Here is a 21,431-nt window from a genome sequence, read left to right as displayed (position 1 = left end):
TAGGAGGAATGGTGTGGAAAAAGGTTTGGAGACAGGAAAATACAAATATTTAGAAGAGAAAGCCGACCATTTTTGCTGTAGTAGGATAGGAAGCAATAGGTTAGAACTTTAATGTTCTGATCAAAGACCACTGAAATCTTCTAAACTAAAATAGACCATGGTGTGTAGTGGGAAAGAAGACACTATGAAATTAAAGAACACTGGGACCAGACTATGGAGGGTTTTGAATGTCATGCTTTTGAGATCCATCCATGTTGTTGCATGTGATTCTCTTTTATTGCCAAATAGTATTCTATTGTAATAGTACACCACAATTTGTTTATCCATTCTTCCGTTAATGAACACTTGGGCTATTTTCCAGGTTGGGGCTGTTATGTGTAAAAGGCACTATAAATATTCTTACACAGGTCTTTTTTGTGGACCTATGGTCTCATTTTTCAGTATCTAGAAGTGAAAGTGTTACAGAATAGGTTAAGTGTATGCTTAACTTTATAATAAACTGCCATACAATTTTCCAAAGGAATTGTACCATTTTACATTCCCACGCGAGCAATGTATGAGTCCAGCTGGGGAGCACATATATTTAAAACAGGAATTTGAAAGATAGATTTCACAGCAGTAGGACACAGATTAGATTGACGCAGGAGGAATTGAAAGTAAGGAGTCTAATGCAGGAGTTCAGGCTGCTATGGGTCTGTTCTCAAGTTGTAGCAAGACTAAAAAAAGGAATGAAATATTTTAGGAGATATTGTAAAAGAAATCAAATTCTATAAAAATAGAGGAATCAAAGTCAACTCAGATTTCAAGCTCAAGGGAAGCTTGTTTGGCAGGGGGAAAATGAGCTTGGGGTGTGTTGAGTTTACAATGATGGGCCATATAGGTCAGATTTGAAGGCTGATCTAGAAGTGTGGAGGTGATAAATCCAGTTATGAATGAGTAGTCCAGAGGAAGAATAAAGATGAACAAAGAACAGCTAAGGCCTAAACCCCTGTAATTAGAAAGCAGTAGGCTGTGTAAAGAAAAGGCTTAAGTGAATGGTTAGGAAGACCAGAAAGATCTCATATGAGTAATGCTAAAGGTTTAGCCCTATTCTGTGATGGGCATTTTTCCTTCAAAGTTCTCCAAACCCTGAGGCATATTTTGCACTAGAGGACACCAAAGTGGCCTGAAAGATTGAGGAACTTGCTGAAAGCCAAGAGCACATGTGGGCAGAGCTTTTTTCTTTCACTTCCCCTCCACATCACAGTGTAAATACTATCTCTTAGGTGCCTTACAATAGAATTAAACGTTCTCTCATCTGCTTAAAACACAAAAACAAAGCCGCTGAATCTACAAGGCAGAGTTTAAGCTACTGAACTGTTGAGCATGGTATTTTATGAGTACTTACAGGAAAGTGTTATATTTCACAGTTGTTTATGCAAATGGGGATCTACTGCCATGGCTGTACAAAGCTCTGGACCCTTTGCCTGTTCCCAGCTTTCCAAGGAACCCCCTATCCCCGTAGGCTCCAACTAGCTCAGCATTTTAATCTCTGCAGTGGGAGCCACACTAGTGCCACACCACTACTAAGCAGCAATATTGGCCTTTCAACTAAGTCTTTCTGGTGACATTCCTTCAGCACAAAAGAATGCTTCAAACATGGTAGGAAGCACAGTCCCTGAGGTAAAGTTTTGGGAAGCACTTTGGAGTCGGTACCCTACAGGTTAGTCTTTACCAGTAACTGAAGAAGTGACTGTGATGGAAGGTGAAAAATGGACTTGTTTTCCCAAGTCTCCATTCTAGTAAATTATGTGTAAGATTGAAATAATGTCCTTTTAGGTACACATTCTCATGCCTGAGCTAGATTATGTAACTTCTAAAACTAGGTTATTTATTGTTTTCTCTTTTCGCTTTTTTCTCCCTTGAATGTATTTTATAGTCTAAGGCTTTTTACCCTTTGAGTTCTCTCTCCCTGTACAGAGCAATCTTGATCTCACTGTGGGTTTCTGATATTTGGACACTAGAGATCTTGATGACAAGCTACTTATGAGGCCTGGGTCCAGTACCATCCTTTCAACTCGAAATTGGCCAAATCGAGCCCTGGAGCTTAGTACATCATTTCTATCATATACAGCGCAGTCCGCCAGGAGACGCAATCCCCCACCACGTACCCTTCATCCCATCAGCACAAGCCATTCACGCGCTGGAACACCAAGACCTATGGAAGTACTCAGAGGATCCCGAGTGTAGGTTTCAAAAGCAGAATTTCTGGAATCTATGGTAAAACTAATGAAGAATTTTACATAGAGAATGAATTTAAATCTAAGATTGAAATATATGCCTAGACAGTAATCATTACATATTCTTATGATGAACTGCACACTGGTGTAAATCTAATACAGAAAAAATGGAGTTAAATTTGAATGAAATATAGATATACTGGATCTTCCTATTGATGTAGCTAAAGACTTATATTTCTATAAATAAAATGTTGGCTAGAATACTTCAATAGAACTCACCAAAAGAATAAAAGACATATGTATTTTATTAAAACATTTTCCTTAGTGGGAACATCCTCAGTGAAATTCTTCCCCAAATAATAGTTAATTCTCCTTTAATATTTTTCTGTACCATTAGGATCTACCTATTCCATTGACAATGAAAACTTTATAAACCTCAGATAAGTAGATGTTTATACACCAGGAAATATGTCCCTTGGCACGTCTTAGGAAGTAACACTAAACATGTTCTCTTCCCTTTTCCCACCCTTCATTCACTAGACACTCTGAGCCTCACTGTGCAAAAAATACCAAGCCAAGTCTTTAAAATAAAATTCTTTCATTAGTTGTTGACTTACAAAACATCTTAGGATAGTTAATTTCTAAGACTATGAACAAGGGTGTGAGATGACACCATACTGTGTTTTGAATTCAGCCTCTAAATCAAGGGTGTCACTACTCTCCCACACTTCTTGATTTTGACTTTTCAATTTCTTGTTACAATTTATCCCAATAGACTTACTAAAAGAGGTGTCCAAAACCACCAAAAATCTTTGTTAGGACACCAGGGTTCTCAGCTGCTACTTTGTTGATGTAGCTGTATCTATACTGATATAGCTATACATTCATTTGAGTATGAGTGGTCTTGATGTATAATTAATCTCTCATCCCTCTGACAGTGCTTTTTTCAAAGTGGAAAAGTAAGTTGCTTTGTTTTCTTCTGGGACATGAAAAGTATCATTCAGCTTCTAATTACTATCTTGGGCATGAGTAATACTGCAAACTGCTCCAAATCCCATGGAAGGAAATAAGTTTAGGAACTTTACCTGGAAATTATAGTTTTTAGTGAGAAGGACAACCAGAAAGCCCAGAACTGTGAGTTCCATCAGATGTGAAATTACAAATCCATAACTGTCAGAGAAATACAACACAATATAGGGAAAATTGTTTTATTCCAGTTCTCTGTGGGAGAAAGGGTCAACTTCTGCTGTGTGCTCAGGATGAAGTTTCAACAATAAGAAAATACTATGAAGAAAACCCAAACCTTTAATTCTCCAAAATCCTTTCATTGAGATCTCTTCACTTAAAAATGCAGGCAGCTTAAAGCTTTCTGTGCATGAAATTAAACTCATCTGCTCAATTTATTTGATTCTAATCAGTTTGCTTATATTGTTATAACTTTATGCTTTCATGTCTTGGTTTTTGCTGATGGGATCTGCAGCCCAGTGGCGGCCGACTCACTCTCCTCTCCCTCACCACTGCCCCTGCGTCGAAATAATCTGCTGCCACCTATTGGCACAGCTGAAGTGGAACACTTGAGCACGGTGGGGCCACAAAGGCCAACGGTATGTCTCTTTCCTATTGCCTTTCCATGTGCTTATAAAACCTCAGGGTCAGTAATTCTGCAGGGTCTGTGCTCTGGTCTTGACTTAACACTATATTTTGTCAAAAGTACACACTGAATTCTGATTTATGACGATGGCATTGGAGCTGCTTGGACTGCAGTGACCATACCTGTTAGGGTTGATATAGGACATACACAGCTCCCACTACAAATTAACTTTCTGTAATTTTTGTCTCTTCTGCAGAAAACCCATGGCGATTCCAATCGAGCTCGAAGTGCAGCGGTGGATGAGCCTAACCATCAGCAGCCCCAGGAGAGGCTCCTTTTACCAGACTTTTTCTCCAGGCCCAACACAACTCAGTCATTTTTGGTAGAGTGACATACTTCCTCTATGGTCTTGATAGTTGAGGAAAGGGAAAAAAAATAGTTTGGCAGACTTAAGGCTTTACATGGTGGCTTAATCAACTCTAAGAATAAAAAATGAGGTTCGAATAAAAATAATGTTTTAAGTTTAAAGTATATTTTGTTGAAACTCTAACTGGTCTCTGCCACTCATTCTTTTAACATACATAAATTGTAAATTCTCAGCAATTTAAAGTTTAGCTATTTCTGAGAATAAGCAAAATGTTAAACCCCAGTGTGTATCAGATTAGCATTAACTTCATTCTCTAACACTGGTCTTAGGGAATTACACAAAAAATCGTATCAGATTATGTATGTGGACTGATGGATGTGTGAGTTAAGATTTTGGGGGGTTCTTAGTTAATTGGTGTTTGAAATGCTGACAGTGCCTTACCACTTAATGTACATTTACTAGCCCTTTTACTTTTTTTTTTTAATTAAGTAATTTATTAATTAATTAATTTATTTTTGGCTGTGCTGGGTCTTCCTGGCTGCGCATGGGCTTTCTTTTTTTAGTTGCGGTGAGCGGGGGCTACTCTTCATTGCCGTGCGTGGGCCTCTCATTGTGGTGGCCTCTCTTGTCGCGGAGCACCGGCTCTAGAGCGCAGGCTCACTAGTTACGGCACACAGGCCTAGCTGCTCTGCAGCATGTGGGATCTTCCTGAACCAGGGCTCGAACCCGTGTCCCCTGCATTGGCAGGCGGATTTCCAACCACTGCACCACCAAGGAAGCCCTAGCCCTTTTACTTTTAAACAATAGAAAAAAAAACCTGATTGGGAGATTAGAGATCATGCACTGACCTTCCCCAAAATTGTAAGCCAGGAGCTCAGCCCCACCTCATTTGCTTTGTGCAAGAGGGCTTGGAGAGCCTAGGAAGTGACTGGGGCCACACTTATGGCCCAGGAACCAGGCACCAGGAACCCACATCCTACACCAGTTTTCAAGACAGTGGTATTTGCAACACACTTATCTCAACTCATAACCCTTAAACTGTATCAGCCTAAAGCACTGTACGATTCTTCCTCCATTAGAAGAGTGGTGAGAGTAATAAATGAATGGGACATTGTACTAGTTTCCTAGGGCTGCTATAGCAAATTACCACAAACTGGGTGGCTTAAAACAATAGAAATTTATTCTTTCAGTTCCAGAGCCTATTAAGTCCAAAATCAAGGTGTCAGCAGAGCCATGTTCCCTCTGCAGGTCCTAGGGAAGAATCTTTTCTTTCCTCTGTCCTAGTTCATGGGCTGTTCGGCTTACTGCCTGTTTTTGTAAATAAAGTTTTCTTAGAGCAGAGCCACCACGCTCATTCACTGTCTGTGGCTGCTTTCCTACTGTAACAGCAGAACTGAGGAGTTCCACTGACAGTATGTACCACAAAACATAAAACGTTTACTATCTTGCCCTCTACCAAAAAAAAAAAGTTTGCTGATCCCTGAGAGAAAACATGGGGCTTCATCAGGAAAGAAAAAAAAAAATCTCAAATCTCTTAATACCAGTGCTGACAGGAAGCTGAGGGATGTTTTTTTATTCTAGAACTACCAGTGGGATGGTATTGATAGCTCTTTTTAATATCTGCATTTAGGTATTTTAGTTGTATCTTTAAATCCCTTGAGATAATTTTGAAATGTTTGAGTTCCATATTAAGAGTCACATTTCAAGCATGGAAGTAGTCATGGGTGTTTCAATGTTGCTGAAAAGGTTCTGGTTCTGTTGTTTTAAACAGTCAGTAGGCAATGGAAATCAGATAAAAATTCCCTTGACAGCCAATTGTAAGTATTTAGAAATATTAAACCATATGGATTATTTATAAATGCTAAGGTTTTCTTAAAGACATATTAATAAAGTTGTAGAACTTGAAATTTTTACAAGTTAACAATGGCTGTGTGGGCTTCTGGCTTGGGATTTTTCTTACTTGGAATGTAAGAGTACACTTAGCCAACTTGTCCCTCAGAATGTCAGATGATGTCAATTACACTGCTGTCCAACTTCAAGGTTTTCCCTCCTAAACCAAGTAACACATTATCCTCTGGGAGAAGTCACATCATAAGAAGTGTCTCATCTTCTCTTTTTCAGCCGGACACAAAGTATCATCGTTCATGTGCTACTGAGTATCCTCATCAGGCCCAACCTGGTAGGGGATCTGCAGGAACAGGTCAGGCCATGGCTTTTATTTTACTACTATGTGGTTAAGACCCTGCTGTTTTCCATGCTTATTTTTCCTTCCTCCGGATTTTATTATATTTTGTTTTCCTAAATCTTTGTAAATTACCTCAAATTCATTTTGGAATATGGGATATAATAAAAAATTACAGAACTCCACTGCTCAAAGCCAGAAAGTTCCAGATTTGTTTTCTCATATAAAAATTAACCTCTTGGGGCCTCCCTGGTGGCGCAGTGGTTGAGAGTCCGCCTGCCGATGCAGGGGATACGGGTTCGTGCCCCAGTCTGGGAGGATCCCATATGCCGCGGAGCGGCTGGGCCCGTGAGCCATGGCCACTGGGCCTGCGCATCCGGAGCCTGTGCTCCGCAACGGGAGAGGCCACAACAGTGAGAGGCCCACATACCGCAAAAAGAAAAAAAAAAAAAAAAAAAATTAACCTCTTGCCATTCTGGAAAACTACTTTTTTTTTTTAATCTAAAAAATTTAAGCCAAATAAGTCATTTTTGTAACATTCAAACACTGCATGGATTTTATTACTTGGCAAACCCCACATTGCTATGGATTAAACTGCTCTGGTCAGTTAAGCTGCTAGGCCAAGGTAAGAAAAGAAATTCACAATGTCAAGACACGAGGAGTCTGATTCTATCCCATTAACTTTTTTGTCTTCTAAGTTATATTCTATAGTTTCTATTTTCATATGAGTGATGAGAGAAAATTTAAGGATGTCTTAATTCTTCCTATAATGGTCTCACCATCAGGGTCATTTTCTCCTTATGTTATAGGTGAAATTTAGAACTATTGGGCAGTTGAAATGTTTCCTGTTAATAATCAGATTAATCAGCAAGCACATTAAAAAGTAACCTGCCTCAAACCTTCTCTGTAATGCAAGCGAATTCTTTTAGTTCAGTTCCTAGTAGCATCGTTTGGTAGTCTTTGAAAGCTTTCAGTGGATTCGGTTCTTGGATCAGTCCTCAGAGAAGCACTGCTGCCTCTGAGCTAGTTATTACATTTGGCCGTGCTGCCGGTCAAGTATAACTAGTATAATATTTAGGTAAGTGAAACAGGCATTTTAGTCCTTTTAAATTCGTGGCTATTTTCTAAAATTAGGTTACTGCTTTCATATCTTAATATAGGTTTTGTTTGTTTTTACATTATAAAATACGCAAACATGACTTTTATTGCCTTGGTAAATATATACTTTACTGTTTAGTCACAGGCTCCAAATTTAAAGTCTAACTGATAACTGGAGCAAAAAAGCCCGTACATATGAACTTGAGACGATCAAATCTAGAATGTCTACTAATGTTACTCTATGATGTCATCTTTGTCTGACAGGTCCTCAGTTACATGGATCTACAAAATCTCAAAACAGAGGTGGACCAATCACTAGAACCAGGCAGGGACCATAGGGCAAGTGAGAAGAACCTGCCTCAGGCTGCAGGGAACATGTGGGAAGATTTCACAAATCAGTGTTCAGTCATCTCGTGATGCAGAGCTTGTAAACAGGAGACAACTTGAAACTATCTTCATGAAGAATTATTTTGGTACAACAGACTGAGAACAGTATCGGCCAAAGATTACATGGGTACTGCTTCTATCTCCAGTTACTGTCTTCTTTCAGCATAAGTTAACCATTTCACTGGACAGTAAAATTTGTACCCAAAGATGTAACAAAAGAGTAATATCCTCCAAATCACTGTTCATGTTGTCTGTTAACAATGATCAGTTCAATTATTACAGGATTCTATCAGACTATACATACACAAAAAGTAGGAAATTGTTTGATAACATTATCACTGGCTTTGGAATACTTCTGCTTGTGTTAATTTCTGGACAGGTGTACTCACTTTTACGTCATTTTTAGGAGACAGTGCTGTCAAAAATCTGAGCTACTACTCATCAAACAGATTAGTCGTTCCTGAAGTTTTCTCTTTAGATGTCCAATCCCATAGACAGACAAATATGGCAGGGGTGAGTAACTAAAGACATAAATGTTGAGCACTGGTGTAAAGTAGCCTATGTAATAAACCATAATGGATTTTTTTTTCAGATAGGACAACTCAACCTCACAACACCTGCTTGACATCAGGTTATGCTTCTTTTCTTCTTAAAGTACTTTAGTGGTCATATTTTTTTCCAAATATTAAACTCACCTTGCCGATTTTCTCCTGCAGATCTAAGAAAGGCAATTAAAAAATTTATAGACTACTTCTATTAGTGAGCCAGCAAGACAAAACTTCTTAAAATTTCAGAAACCCCGCAAATTAGTCCAGTATAAACATATCCTTAAGAGCAAAGGAAGAGAACTTTGACATTCTTCCAATTTTCACATGGACCTTTCCTGAGTGCACTCATGAATGCAGCAATGGTTTTAACTATGGCTTACATTTATTTTATTTAAATTTCACTGAATTTTAATTTTGATGATCATACTGGTTTTAGATCTTACTGTTAATCTTCAGAGTTGATCAATTCAATTGGGGTAATTTTATTATTTCGCAGTTATCTAATGCTATCATATGAAGACAGATGCTTCAAACAACCTGCATTAAATTGTATTTTTGATGCAATTAAAGAGTATTTTTTAACCTGTTTATAATCACAAACTGAAAACGTGTCATGGGCTTACCTCAGATAAATTATAATACATAAATCTCAGTAACAGAAGGCTTGTTTTACGTATATGGTATTGAATATTATTAGCTTACAAATCAGAGATTTTAAGTTGAACAGTCCCTAAAAAATTTCCATACATTCTAATGAGTTCATACCAATTCAACTAAGTGAAAATTTCTGTACTATTCTCACAAATCAATACCAGGAGTACATAATAACAAACCACTGGATCAAGACGGCTTGCCTTTCAAGGTTAAAGTTAAGAGTCAGAAGGAGCCTCTAACAGGTCATTTAGCCCAGCTCCCTTACTCTTTTATAGAGGAAAGAAGTTCAGACAAGCTCAGTGACCTAAGGACATTCAGCAGTTACAGGCAGGACTACAACATCTCTTGAGGCAACTTAAATCAGGCTATCTGCTACAAGGCTGACTACGACTACTTTTCTTCTCTCTTCTTTATCCTAAGCACCATTCATATCTTTTCTAGTTCATCTTTTTTTTTTTTTTTTTTTTTTTTTTTGCGGTACGCGGGCCTCTCACTGTTGTGGCCTCTCCCGTTGCGGAGCACAGGCTCCAGACGCACAGGCTCAGCGGCCATGGCTCACGGGCCTAGCCGCTCTATGGCATGTGGGATCTTCCCAGACCGGGGCACGAACCCATGTCCCCTGCATCGGCAGGCGGATTCTCAACCACTGCGCCACCAGGGAAGCCCCTAGTTCATCTTTTAAATGATCACACTGGGATCATTTAAAAAGCCCCTGGAACTTAACAGTCATTTTTTTACTTGTTTATTTAATCATGTATAATTCTTACAAAGATGCTTGAAGTTATCTGAACACCTGTTTCTCCTATAAACCTCAAGCAAAGAGTGCAAAACTTAGTTCAGTAAAACAAAAAGGAGAGGGTCTATGCAAGAACATTAAGACTGAAAGCAAACTGGCAAGTATTTGGAAGACAGACGTCCCGCAAGTGTGTTGAAGGCTAGGTAGAGTACCTGTTCTAATAAACACACACCACTGAATACCCTGCAGCTCACTCCTGTGTGGCAAAAAGACAACTGCTAAATGTGGTAGGGATAGATCTGCATTATAGGTACAGTTCCTTGTACAGAAGACCCATAGAAGATTGCTGTCAGGAAGCATATACCCTTCCGCTCCCTCAATGATCACCACCAAATTCCTTCATAGAAGGACCTCACAGAATGTCATGGTGTTTCCAGGATATACTAACATCAGATTGAGAGATTCTGTTTGGTTTACATAGTTGATCTGAATAATTTAGGCTTGAAAGACAACTTTTCTCAAGGGTTAACTTTTGTCTTCAAATCTTGACGGCACCTTGCCTACGATGACATCAATTAACACCTAAGGACTTTTGAAGAGAAAATTCCATTATTTCTTTTCTTTCTTGAGAGTTGTTTTTTTCCCTCCTCGTTTGGAAGGTTTGCAGTACTTTGCTTCCATCTGAGCCAGAAAATTGTCCATTTCCTTTTGCCGATCCTTTTGTCTGCTCTGTTTAAGAAGTTAAAACACAAGCTTTCAAAACACAAGACTGTCCACAGAGATAAAAGTACATAGCAGCTGCCAGGGCTGGTGGAAAGGGAGAATGGGGAGTGACTGCTAATGGATAAGGGGTTTCTGTTTAGGGTGATGAAAATGTTCTGGAATTAGTGCTGATGATTGTAAAACCTGATAAATATACTAAAAACCACTGAATTGTACAATTTAAAAGGATGACTGTATGGTACCTGAATGTCTTAAAAGAAGAAAACAAAATGCCCACAATACTGTACATAATACACTCCAAAGAAAATATTAGCAGTAGGAATCAGAACATGAAAGAAGTGGTGGCAAACTTCACAGACAACCTGCCAGGTTTACCTGAATGAGTGCTTTCAAGTTATCCACTCCTTCATCAAGCCCCAACTCCTTCCTGCTCATTTCTGCTTCTTTAGCCTCTTCCTGAGCCTAAAACAGAAACTCATGTGAGACGCTAAGGCAATCTAGCAAATACTAAAAATACACCCTCTTTCCCCAAAGCAAATTTGACTCCTTCAAGTTGAAGATTATATAAACTAAAAGGATAAAACTGCATAAATATGACACTCACTAAAAGGCAGCATTGCTGACATCAAGCAGTAGATCCTGATTCCAATAAGCATTTCTGACTGCTCCCCATTTGTATTTGCTAGGGGTAAGCAGGTAATTTGGTTTCATAAACCACATGGTGACAGGAAGGAAACCAAAATGCTAGAAGAGCTAAGAAAGGTCACTTAGCCAAGGATGCCCTCAAAATTTTGCCAGGATACAGGCACCTCAGATTCCTCCTCTGGAAACCCAATTTACTACACGTGACTCGTGGCAGCCTTGAGAGCAACCCCAGTTTAAAATTTCCCCTGAGTAGTTAGGATAAACTCTAACAAATTCAGTTTTAACTTTCTTTACCAGATTTCAAAGCCACCTCCTCTTGCCAAACTTTACTAGGGCACTGATTCCAAAATACCACAAGAATACCTTGGGAAAGGTTAATAAGTTCATTCTTTCCTTCAGGGCAACAAGCAAGACTATAAGCGGCCCCAAGCCCCAGTGAATTTTCTAAGTAGCAATGAATACTATTAATACTGGGAGTTATGATACATTAGGATCCTGTTATTCCAATAAAGAGACACAGTTTCCATTGTCTACTTTCAGTCCCTGTATTCAATTTATTTCTTTTAATACTGTATTCCCCTCTCCAAGTTTGTGGGAGTCTCACTCAAAAGTATTCCAGCCTCCTGCCCAGCTCCCCCAAACTCTAGGGAAGTTTCTCAAGCTAATAGCCTATTACTGAATACAGCTGTGCTCAGTTTCACCTAAAAAGATAATTACCAACTTAAGATAAACTGTCAGCCTGAATCTAGACAGATGTAGCCTATGAGCCAAAATGTGATCTTGATACACATTCCACTTCTCTCAACTCAGCACAGGTGTCAGGTTTCTCCTGTCTCTCTACCTAAAAGCTGCAGACCTACCTCCACCCCCATTTCAGCCATACAAAATAAAGTACCCACCAAAGAGCTACAGTCTTACACTATTTGCTCCCTGTGGAGCTCCCATTATGAGTCAGGTTGAGGCAATGGTGCCTTTAATACCAAAAGACCAGAGGCACAGATGTTTGTTACCTTGAATCCACTCCCTCCCTGAACCCCAGATATCCTTAAGCTCCTTTCCCCTGCCATCATCCTTACCCTCACCAACTCCACAGTTTAATATGGGTATAAAGGACACACAAGCCACAGTCCTTGATACTCCACAAAAGTGTACCTCAAAGTGTGTTTGGAAAGACACATCAAAATAAACTAAATCGTTTGTTTAAAAAAATGTATATTCTGGGTCCAACTCAAGAATCAATCTGGCAAGAACAAAGGAATCTGAATTAAAAAGACACAGTTTTGAAGGGACAGCCTCTGTCACCCTTCCCCCCCACACCCTAACCAAGTGAGAATCACTGTCTAGCCTGTGTATCTGGACTCCATTACTTTATCTCCTCAGGAATGCCTCAGCAAGGTTACAAGAATTGGCCCATATGAAGAATATTTCCGTGGTACTTTAAAATGATATTGATTATCTAAATAACCCATGCAGTAAAATCCTCCTGAGCACAACACAGTAGAAAAAAAAAGGTTCTCTTAATGAGCTGATCTGCTCATTTTATGAGATGAAAACTACAAAACAAGTTAAACCTAATCTTTATTTCAGCAGTCTTGTATATATTTTCATTATTGTAAATATGCTCAGATTCTTTTTGGAAGCAGTCAAGATATAAATAGCATTCAAAATCTTACCCTCCTTTTCCTTGCATTCATCTTTTGCTTTGCTTCTTTGACAAAGGCATTATAGGACGGGACCTCTCTGGCATCAATGGCTTGTTGAATAATGTTCCTTATCCTGGGTTCCTCTGTGTACTGCACACACAGCACAGACTCCATGATCTGATCCATGTCACCCTTGAAGTCCAGATAGGCCTGTTTAATATCAGCCAGCTCTTCTTCTGAACCTTTGTATGTCTTCTCAAAAGCTTGAATGTCTTCTAGAGATATCTGAACAAATGAGAGACATATGCTTTAACTTGGAGAATTCTATTTTAAATAAAAGAAATACTAGTAAAAAGTATATTTAGGTGTTGAAATGTTTCTCCCCAAATGTTTCTCCTCAACTCAGTTGCTTGAGTTGAAATTGTTGCAAAGAACCAAAGCTTCTATGCCAAAGATTTTCCAGAGTTCTCCCTAGTCCAACCTTTACAACTGCTAAGCTACAGACCAGGAAAATTTAAGTGAAGTTTCCAAGCTAGGAAAAGTTTCAGGACTTACATCGGGATATGTAAAATAAAGCACATCTTGTAAAAAATCAAATGCCCCCGTTTCACTACAATCACTCTACATCAACGGAAAATTAAAGACCCATTTCAGTAACAGTGTGTGTGGTATGTAGGTGTATGTGTTATGGATACACCCACACGGTTCAACCTAACGGTGAGATAAGTCTTCCCTTCTTCAAAGATCGATAAGTAGATAGGTATCTCCTGAGGAACGCCGGTGTGTATGTGTGTGTTTATTTATTACTATTTCGAGGCCAAATAAAAATTCCTCATTCTTACACAACACAAAATGCAAGGCCTTAGAGGCATTCAATAAACGTTTGTTGAATGAATGATGGAAACAGTCACAAGGAAATCCCAGAGTTCTTTACCTTTTTAAACAGTAATCTCCAATAGGCCTCCCAGTCCCGATCTTGGCTGAGCACATCAGAATCCTCGTCCACTGTTCCCTGCTCATCGTACACTGCTCTCTGATCTTTGTCACTCAGAACGGAATAGACCTTCCCAAGGATCTGCGGGAAAGAGCATCCAAAAATCAACCCTGCGCCTCTAACTGAAACCGCGCCGCGAGAAATAAAGATTAGAAGACGCCAGGCCGGGTTCGGCTCACTCCACCTGGGAGGGGTCGGGCGGCCAGAAGACGGAGATAAGCCCGGGCAGCCGGCGGACCGGGGTCTACCGCACCTGGAAGCGGCGCGTGGCGTCCTCCTTGTCGCCCTCGCCCACCCGGTCCGGGTGCACCTGGAGGGACACCTTGTGATAGCCGCGTCGGACCTCGCCGTCTGAGGCCTCGCGCCGCACGCCCAACACTTGGTAAAGGTCGGCGGTGCCGAACACTTCCTCGCACAGCTCCAGAAGCCCCATGGCCGGCAGCGGTGCGGAGCCGGCGGCGACTTCAGCGAAATCAGCCTGAGTCCAGTGACGCTGAGCACAGACCTGGGCGGCTCCCTTTTCCCGCGCAAAAAGCCCAGGGCCGGCGTCACAAGAGGCGCCGGAAGGGGCGGGGCCACGACACCACACTTTACGGCGGTTGCAAAGGGGGTGTGGCCAAGCTTGCGTCGGCCAGAATTGAGGCGGAGAGGGGAGCTGGCGTCCCTGGTCTCCTCTAGCGCCGGGACCTCCTTCCACCACGCCCTCTCCTCCGCGGCCCTCCTCCCGATGCTCTGGAAATCTCGTACCTACCTTTTCCCCAACGTCCTAGCTCAGTTTATGCAACAATATAAGGAACGTTCATATTAGGCCGAACCTATGCACTGTTTTCTTTTTGCTTTTTTTCAGTGAAAAACAGCGTAACATCGGCATTTGGCAATTTCACATGGTTTAAATTTAACCTTAAGATTAAACAGATTTGTTCTTTTCCAAAGATGATCTGACAAGAGTACATAGAGCTCTGAGGCCCAAATAATTTTGCAACCTACAGGTTGGGACCGCTGGATAGGGACTTTCCCTTGAGCCCTGCAATTTAAAAAACCTACATTAAACAAAAAGACAAAATACCGGTCTTTTAAAAATTCTTTGATAGAACTTCTAGATTTGATATTTATTACAGAATCATTTCCATTCACCTTCCAGTTCCTAAATCACCTTCCACTTTGCTGGAGATAACATGATCCAAATGCTCATCTTAATAAAAACGTAAGCTTCGGAAGCAAAAGCTTTCTCAAGTGCAGTCCTGGGTTTGAGCATGTTGGACTTCAGCGGGTAGCAAGACAGGCTGATGCAATCACTCAAGACTTGGTGAAAATCTGGGCCTGGAAATCCAAAGCAAGGCTAGGGCTAGAGAAAACTTTGGAAATCAGGGAGAGGATGAGCTCACATAGGAAGTTTGTGTATATAGATCTTAGACAAAAGATAGACCAGGGCACAAAGTGAATACGTGAGCTGGAAGAAACTCAGTAGCTCAAAATACCCATTTCACATCAGTTCCCCTCACTGGACAATACTTTCCAGAATTACATTCTCCTCTGCTCTACCAATTAAAGCTTCTCCAAAGACCTCAAACTCTCCAGGGTAGATTATTATCTTTTAAACTTTGAAATGGTTTTCAAAACATTTCTCTTTCCTAGATCCAAGATCAAACCCAGGTAAAGTCAGTTGCTCTCTGCCTGCTGTGCCTTTAAAGTCACCCCAAAGTAAGTGGGAGCCAACCAGTGACAACCCTGGGAGAGCCTTGATGACCTCAGATTTTCAGATGGCTGGTAACTGTTCTCAGAATATAAAACCCAGAGAATAAAATAGTTTGGTACATTGATAGGGCTATAGAATCTCCTCTATAAATCTCCTATGTTTTAGTTTTATGTCAGATTATGAAATCTGTATTATCCAATGTGCACTAAAACCATCTAATCCTGCTGCGCTTCTGGTGGAAAAGATTATGTGCTGAGTTTTGGGGGACACAACCAGTCATCTGTATTACCAAATCATGATACCTAAACCTGATTCTGTCACTGACTTTTTAAATGGATTTTTTTTTTTTTTTTTTTTGCGTTACGCGGGCCTCTCACTGTTGCGGCCTCTCCCGTTGCAGAGCATAGGCTCCAGACACGCAGGCTCAGCGGCCACGGCTCACAGGCCCAGCCGCTCCGGGGCATGTGGGATCTTCCCGGACCGGGCCACGAACCTGCGTCCCCTGCATTGGCAGACGGACTCTCAACCACTGCGCCACAAGGGAAGCCCTAAATGGATTTTTGTAAAGCCCCTCATCTTAGCTCATTCCCCCGACTACAGACAATACGACATGTTGGAAACGGCTCACCAGGTAGGAACACTGGAGTCTGACTCTTAGCTCTGCCCAATATTAAAACTATGTGGCCTTGGGCAAGTTTCTACTGCTGAACTTCAGCTTCTGCTCCTATAAACGAGATAATCCTACCTAATTTCATGGTATCTTATAATTCTCACAAATAACCATGCACAGAAAAGGCCTAAAATGTATGTGGGTACTTTACAATATTATCTTTCTTCCAGTTATTCCTAAAAAGTAGGTTGTTAGAGCCTAAAAGCTCATAACAAACCTACCTTTGTAAATCTGAAATTTTGCGTTGACAAGACAATGTAAATCTGCAATTACAAAAACAGTAAGTGAAGTAACTGTGTTCCTGAGCTGGTGGGATGACCATAAATGACTGAAGTAGGAACTAGTTGGATAGGACAAAGATATGCTGGTTGGGGACTTTGAAACACAGGGAAGTCCTGGAAAGTAGCAGGCTGTAAAGTTGTCCTAGAGACCCAGAGTCCAATCCACCCCACAGCCACTGTCTTTCCCCAGATAAAAGCTAAAAAAGCTAATTAGTACCTACACCCAGCTTTATGTCAGTCAAAAACAAACCTCTCCCTGGGCCCTGTTCAGGTCAGGCCAGAATATCATGGATGACTTAAAAAATTCCATTTATTGACCTCTAAATATAATAAAACTAAGAGATCTGCACAAATATTTTAAGAGGACTTTGACCTTGTTCCCACTGCTATGATCACTGAAGTCAGTTTGCTTTTGTTTCTGTAGCCTCTGTATCTGTTTTCTGAGCCGCTAAGAGGACTTCTCGTGCCCGTTTCCGTCGCAGCCTCTCAGCATTTGTGATCACCATCGGATGCAGAGGGAAAAAGCCAGAAAGACCTAAAAGTAACAGGATTTTCATTCATTATAACAATACAAGCTAATATTTCCCTGGGAACTCAGCATCACTGAACTGAGGTCTAACAGAGACCTGATCTAGAACATAGATTCAAATCAAGTTCCTCACTCAACAAAATGTTTTACCTCTTCCCCCAACTCACTTCCTTCTGTTTACTGCAAGGTCACAATGGATGTTGTCTACTTCCTAACACTATTCTCCTTACTTGGGAAAAAAAAAGAACTGACAGATAGCCATTCAAGACACACCGTTCCCATTTTTTAGCATAAAATCTCAGTCATCCAAAAAGTCTCATAAAGGAGTCTACAAAAGGAATCTCCAGATTCAAAATGGCAATCAGATCAATTTCAGTTCTCACTCCTGTCCTGATTAGCCTGGAAATAATGAAAATCGTTTTAAATTCCCATCATCTTCGAGCTGATTTCAATTTAAAATCCCCTCAGAGAGGTAAGGCTAGAGCTGAGTTACCCAGAAGCTTTTCCACAGGCTTAGAGAGGTGGGCTCCACAGCCAATCCAATGCCGGATCCGGTCCAGGTTGAGAGCAACGAGTTTCTCTCCATGACTGTTGGGCAGTGGATCATAGGAGCCCAGCTGCTCCACGAAACGGCCATCCCTGGGACACTTGTTGTGAGCAGCCACGATGCGGTAGAAAGGCCGGTTGGCACAGCCACCCAGGGAAAGGCGGATGGTTAAGTGGCCTCCATGGTAGGCCTTGCAGAGCAGAGTACCTGTAGACAAGTAAGTGGTTAAGACACAAGAATCGAGGGCACAAAACCGACAAAATGAGATAGATGAAATGAGCCCCCTTCCTCCACTGAAAGGTCCTTACTTCCAACCAATTCTTGTCAATCTGACTTAGATACCGTTTCTTTGTGAAACTCCTCTTATGCACTCCAGCCATCCCCCAACGCACTCAACACTGGCTCTGGACCATGTCGGAGTCCAGCTGCCTCATCTATAAAATGAGTGCCGTTTATCTCATAGGGTTTCCTCGAAAACTTACAAACAAAACAAGAAAACCACTGAGAAGAGGGTCAAACGTGTGCAGTTTCAGGTACGGGTTGCCTCTAGCTCGTCTACGAGAGCGCAGCTCCACCCGCTCCCGCACGCCCCCTACCCCCGCGACTGCCCTTAAGGTCTCCCGGGGCCCCCATCACTCACTGAGCTGGACCATAGCGCAGCCGGCAGTCGCCGGGGCCTGTGCACCAGTTGCGACGCCTCGGAGCTTCTGGCCTCCCGCGCGGATCCGCTCTACCGCTTCGGTGGCGCGGAGGACGGCCGGGAAAGGTCAGCGTTGAGGAATTGCCGGCCGCCGACCTCCGCGACCCTAGGCCGGGTCCCTCGGTGCCGGAAGCGAACGGCCCACTCGCCCCGCCTCTTCCGCTTTCCGCCCCTACACTTCCCGTAACGCAACACAGTGGAACCTAACGTACCTGAACGGTTGCAAAGAAGGGGCGCTACAGTTTGGGGCTGGGGTAAGTGCGAAAAGAGCCCTGTGGGATCTCCCGGCCCTCACTGGCCTTTGGGTTCCTGCCAGAGGGAGGAGTATTGGACAGTCCTGGGAGCGGCTAAGAAGTGCTAAAGTGCTCCACAAATCCATCCTTCCAGCAAACTTTTTCCAAGCACCAGTTAGGGCCAAGGCGAGGTGCCGAGAACGCAAAGATGCGCTGTCCCTGCCCCCAGGAAGCTTGACATCTGGTAGGGGAGATGGTGAGGTTACACCAGAGTAACTAGGGGTGGTCAGTACACAGTCCTGGAGTGAGCGGAAGAGAAGGTGAACCTGATAATTCCTTTGTGCCTCAGGAAGACTTCATAAAGGAGGTAGCATTAGGACTGAGAGTAGAAGGACTATAAATGAATGTAGAGTTGATTTTGCCCTTCTGTGTTTACTAATATGCCTCTCACCTTCCCTCCTGTTCTACCTCCCTCCTATTCTCTCAACCGCCTCCTTTAAAAAATAAAGGAGGGGAGCCTTTATTTCTGGTTTTGCTGTGCACTGATCCGGAGGACAGGGGTAAGGTATGGTTCCTTTGTCATCTCTAGCCCTAGAATAAATGGCCTCCGTTGTGAGGAGTTTTGCATCTGTTATAGGGTAATGGACTCTTCATGGAGCCCTTGTGATTTAGATCCATGAAGATACCTTCAGCAAAGACCAGTCTATTAAGCTTCTCTGTTCACTGTTCGATCCAAAGGATCTGGCCACAACTCATATACTCTTTGCCCTAATGCAGTGACCCAGCACAGCATTCTTCCTTTCTGCCCACCTTAGAAATGATGCCTTAATTCCCAAGTTCCAGTAAGTGAACCTGGCCAACGACCTTAGCAGTTGACCTCTTTCAGGAGTGATCCTGATAAGCTTTCACCGGAAACCCTAATAATGAAGCTCCTATACCTTACACACACACACACACACACACACACAGTTATATTCTTATATGTACCTCAGTATACCTTAACTGATGAATTCTGAATCTCTTATTTAGATTTTTTTATTACCATCCAGTTTACTGTCACCACTAAAACATCCAGTAACATAGCCATCCAGTAAGATAGCCAACGGAAATAAGTGAATGGGTTTCAGTTTGTGCTGAAGATCCTTTTTTCTTTATCCCAAGCCCTCATACGGTGAAACATCCAGGGTTTAATTTCTCTGGGAAGGAAAGGAGCTCAGTGTCCCATACAGAAAATTCTTCAGGTGGAAGGATGTCAGAAAGATGGATTTCCAAAGCCAACTGTCTCCTGTACCATGTGGATCTCTGCAAGCAGACTCTCATCTTTCAATTTCAGCTGCATGAGAGGAGGAAGGGAAGGACACATGTCATACCTGATATATCTATGTGGAGACCCCTCATTTGCGGGACAACAGCTAAAGAACATAGTTCCTCAGGATGGAATTGACTCTTCCTATATTCTCTATTTCACAATAACTCCATTAAAAAGACCTCAAAAAATCGTGCTGGTTACATGGATGTGTTCACTTTATGAAAATTCATCACGTGGTATGAACACTCACAATTTGTGTATTTTTTTGTAAAATAACTTAAAGTTTATTTTTAAAAGAGTTTACCTTATCACCCAATATATCTTAACTAATGAATAATGTTCCCATTTGGCAAGTGAGAGAAAGGAATCAAAGACACAGGAATCAAAGACATTAGACTTTAATTTTAAAATCTAGATGTGTAGTAGACACACCTAGTTGCCTACTGAAAACCCACTCTCTCCCTTCTTTTACTAACAAAATCTTCATTTCTTTCCAGGACAGCAATGTAACCAACTAAAAAGCCACATTTCTTGCTTCCCTTGTAGCTAGGGGTAATTTCAATTGTTGCCAATGAAATGTAAGGTAAAGTCATATCTCTTTAAAGGGAGGTGAAATAGCTAGCACGGCCCCTTTGTCCTTTCCCTGCTTTGTTTGTTTGTTTTTTTTTTTTTTTGCATTACACGGGCCTCTCACTGTTGCAGCCTCTCCTGTTGCGGAGCACAGGCTCCAGACGTGCAGCCTCTGTGGCCATGGCTCACGGGCCCAGCCGCTCCACATCATGTGGGATCTTCCCGGACCGGGGCACGAACCTGTGTCCCCTGCATCGGCAGGCGGACTCTCAACCACTGTGCCACCAGGGAAGCCCCCCTGCTTTGTTCTTTATTGTGCCTGAAACATGGATACGATAGCTGGAGCTACAATGGCTGTCTCGCAACTATGAGGGATGGAAACTGCATGCTATAATTGGTGAAGCAGAAAGATAGAGGTTGGGTCTCTGATGACACTATGGTACCAATTCTGGACTTTTCATTAGATGAGAAAAATAAAACACCTAATTTGTTTAAGCCACTGTCTTCCAAGTCAAATTACTTGCAATCATAACTGATAGACTAGACCAGGGGTTGGCAAGCAATTGCTCATGAGCCAAATCCAGCCCGCTGCCTGTTTCTGTAAGCAAAATTTTATTTGAAATGCAGCCATGCTCATTAGTTGGTGTATTGTCTATAGCTGTTTTTGCACTACAAGGGCAGAGTAGTAGTGACAATAGAAACCATGTAGCCCACAAAGCCTAAAATATTTCCTATTTTGCCCTTTACAGAAAAAGTTTGCTGACCCCTGGACTAGAGCAACACCTTCATTTTATATGTGAGGAAAATGAGGCCCAGGGAGGTTAACAAAAGATCCCGGGGGCCCCGGAGGAAGATGGCGGAAGAGTAAGACGCGGAGATCACCTTCCTCCCCACAGATACATCAGAAATTCATCTACACGTGGAACAACTCCTACAGAACACCTACTGAACGCTGACAGAAGACCTCAGACCCCCCAAAAGGCAAGAAACTCCCCACATACCTGGGTAGGGCAAAAGAAAAAAAGAATAAACAGAGACAATAGGATAGGGACGGGACCTGCACCAGTGGGAGGGAGCCGTGAAGGAGGGAAGGTTTCTACACACTACAA

The 21,431-nt window shown here is 41.8% G+C and overlaps 4 protein-coding genes across 6 annotated transcripts in view; 1 reads left to right on the top strand and 3 right to left on the bottom strand.

Annotated features, from left to right (window-relative positions):
• The window catches only part of FAM149B1 (family with sequence similarity 149 member B1), a 48,091-nt gene extending 39,103 nt beyond the window's left edge, over nt 1-8,988 (top strand). Inside the window, exons 8-12 of one of the 3 annotated variants that reach the window (XM_060112189.1) lie at nt 2,004-2,225; nt 3,700-3,823; nt 4,067-4,192; nt 6,299-6,377; nt 7,722-8,988. In XM_060112189.1, the coding sequence (XP_059968172.1) occupies nt 2,004-2,225; nt 3,700-3,823; nt 4,067-4,192; nt 6,299-6,377; nt 7,722-7,795 (625 nt within the window). In that variant the 3' untranslated portion in view covers nt 7,796-8,988. The remainder of the gene's footprint in view (nt 1-2,003; nt 2,226-3,699; nt 3,824-4,066; nt 4,193-6,298; nt 6,378-7,721) is intronic. The other 2 variants (XM_060112179.1, XM_060112170.1) reach the window with 2 other exon arrangements.
• Nucleotides 6,829-15,042, bottom strand: DNAJC9 (DnaJ heat shock protein family (Hsp40) member C9). The gene is given in 7 exon segments (XM_060097396.1): nt 6,829-10,511; nt 10,881-10,967; nt 12,824-13,078; nt 13,728-13,868; nt 14,041-14,393; nt 14,396-14,534; nt 14,941-15,042. Coding segments are annotated over 7 exon segments (1,197 nt in total). The 3' UTR covers nt 6,829-10,391.
• Nucleotides 15,043-16,726: 1,684 nt separating this feature from the next.
• Nucleotides 16,727-18,367, bottom strand: MRPS16 (mitochondrial ribosomal protein S16). The gene is made up of 3 exons (XM_060112143.1): nt 18,151-18,367; nt 17,457-17,717; nt 16,727-16,969 (listed from the first exon to the last, which is right to left on the bottom strand). Exons 1-3 carry the CDS (start codon nt 18,161-18,163, stop codon nt 16,836-16,838), a joined length of 408 nt encoding a protein of 135 aa, XP_059968126.1. The 5' UTR covers nt 18,164-18,367; the 3' UTR covers nt 16,727-16,835.
• A 1,125-nt stretch (nt 18,368-19,492) lies between these two features.
• CFAP70 (cilia and flagella associated protein 70) overlaps nt 19,493-21,431 on the bottom strand; it is a 95,174-nt gene continuing 93,235 nt past the window's right edge. The window contains exon 28 of the mRNA XM_060112131.1: nt 19,493-19,776. Within this exon, the coding sequence (XP_059968114.1) occupies nt 19,696-19,776 (81 nt within the window). The 3' untranslated portion in view covers nt 19,493-19,695. The remainder of the gene's footprint in view (nt 19,777-21,431) is intronic.

Source organism: Mesoplodon densirostris, chromosome 1 (genome assembly GCF_025265405.1).
Source record: "Mesoplodon densirostris isolate mMesDen1 chromosome 1, mMesDen1 primary haplotype, whole genome shotgun sequence".
Classification (NCBI taxonomy): Eukaryota; Metazoa; Chordata; class Mammalia; order Artiodactyla; family Ziphiidae; genus Mesoplodon; species Mesoplodon densirostris.
Note: the sequence above shows the minus strand (reverse complement) of the source record. Positions and strands in the feature narration are given on the sequence as shown.

Coding starts and splice junctions, on each gene's coding strand:
- MRPS16 (XM_060112143.1), bottom strand. Junction 16,970..17,456: donor GCCTGTGGAAAAGCTTCTGG/GTAACTCAGCTC, acceptor TGTTACTTTTAG/GTCTTTCTGGCTTTTTCCCT.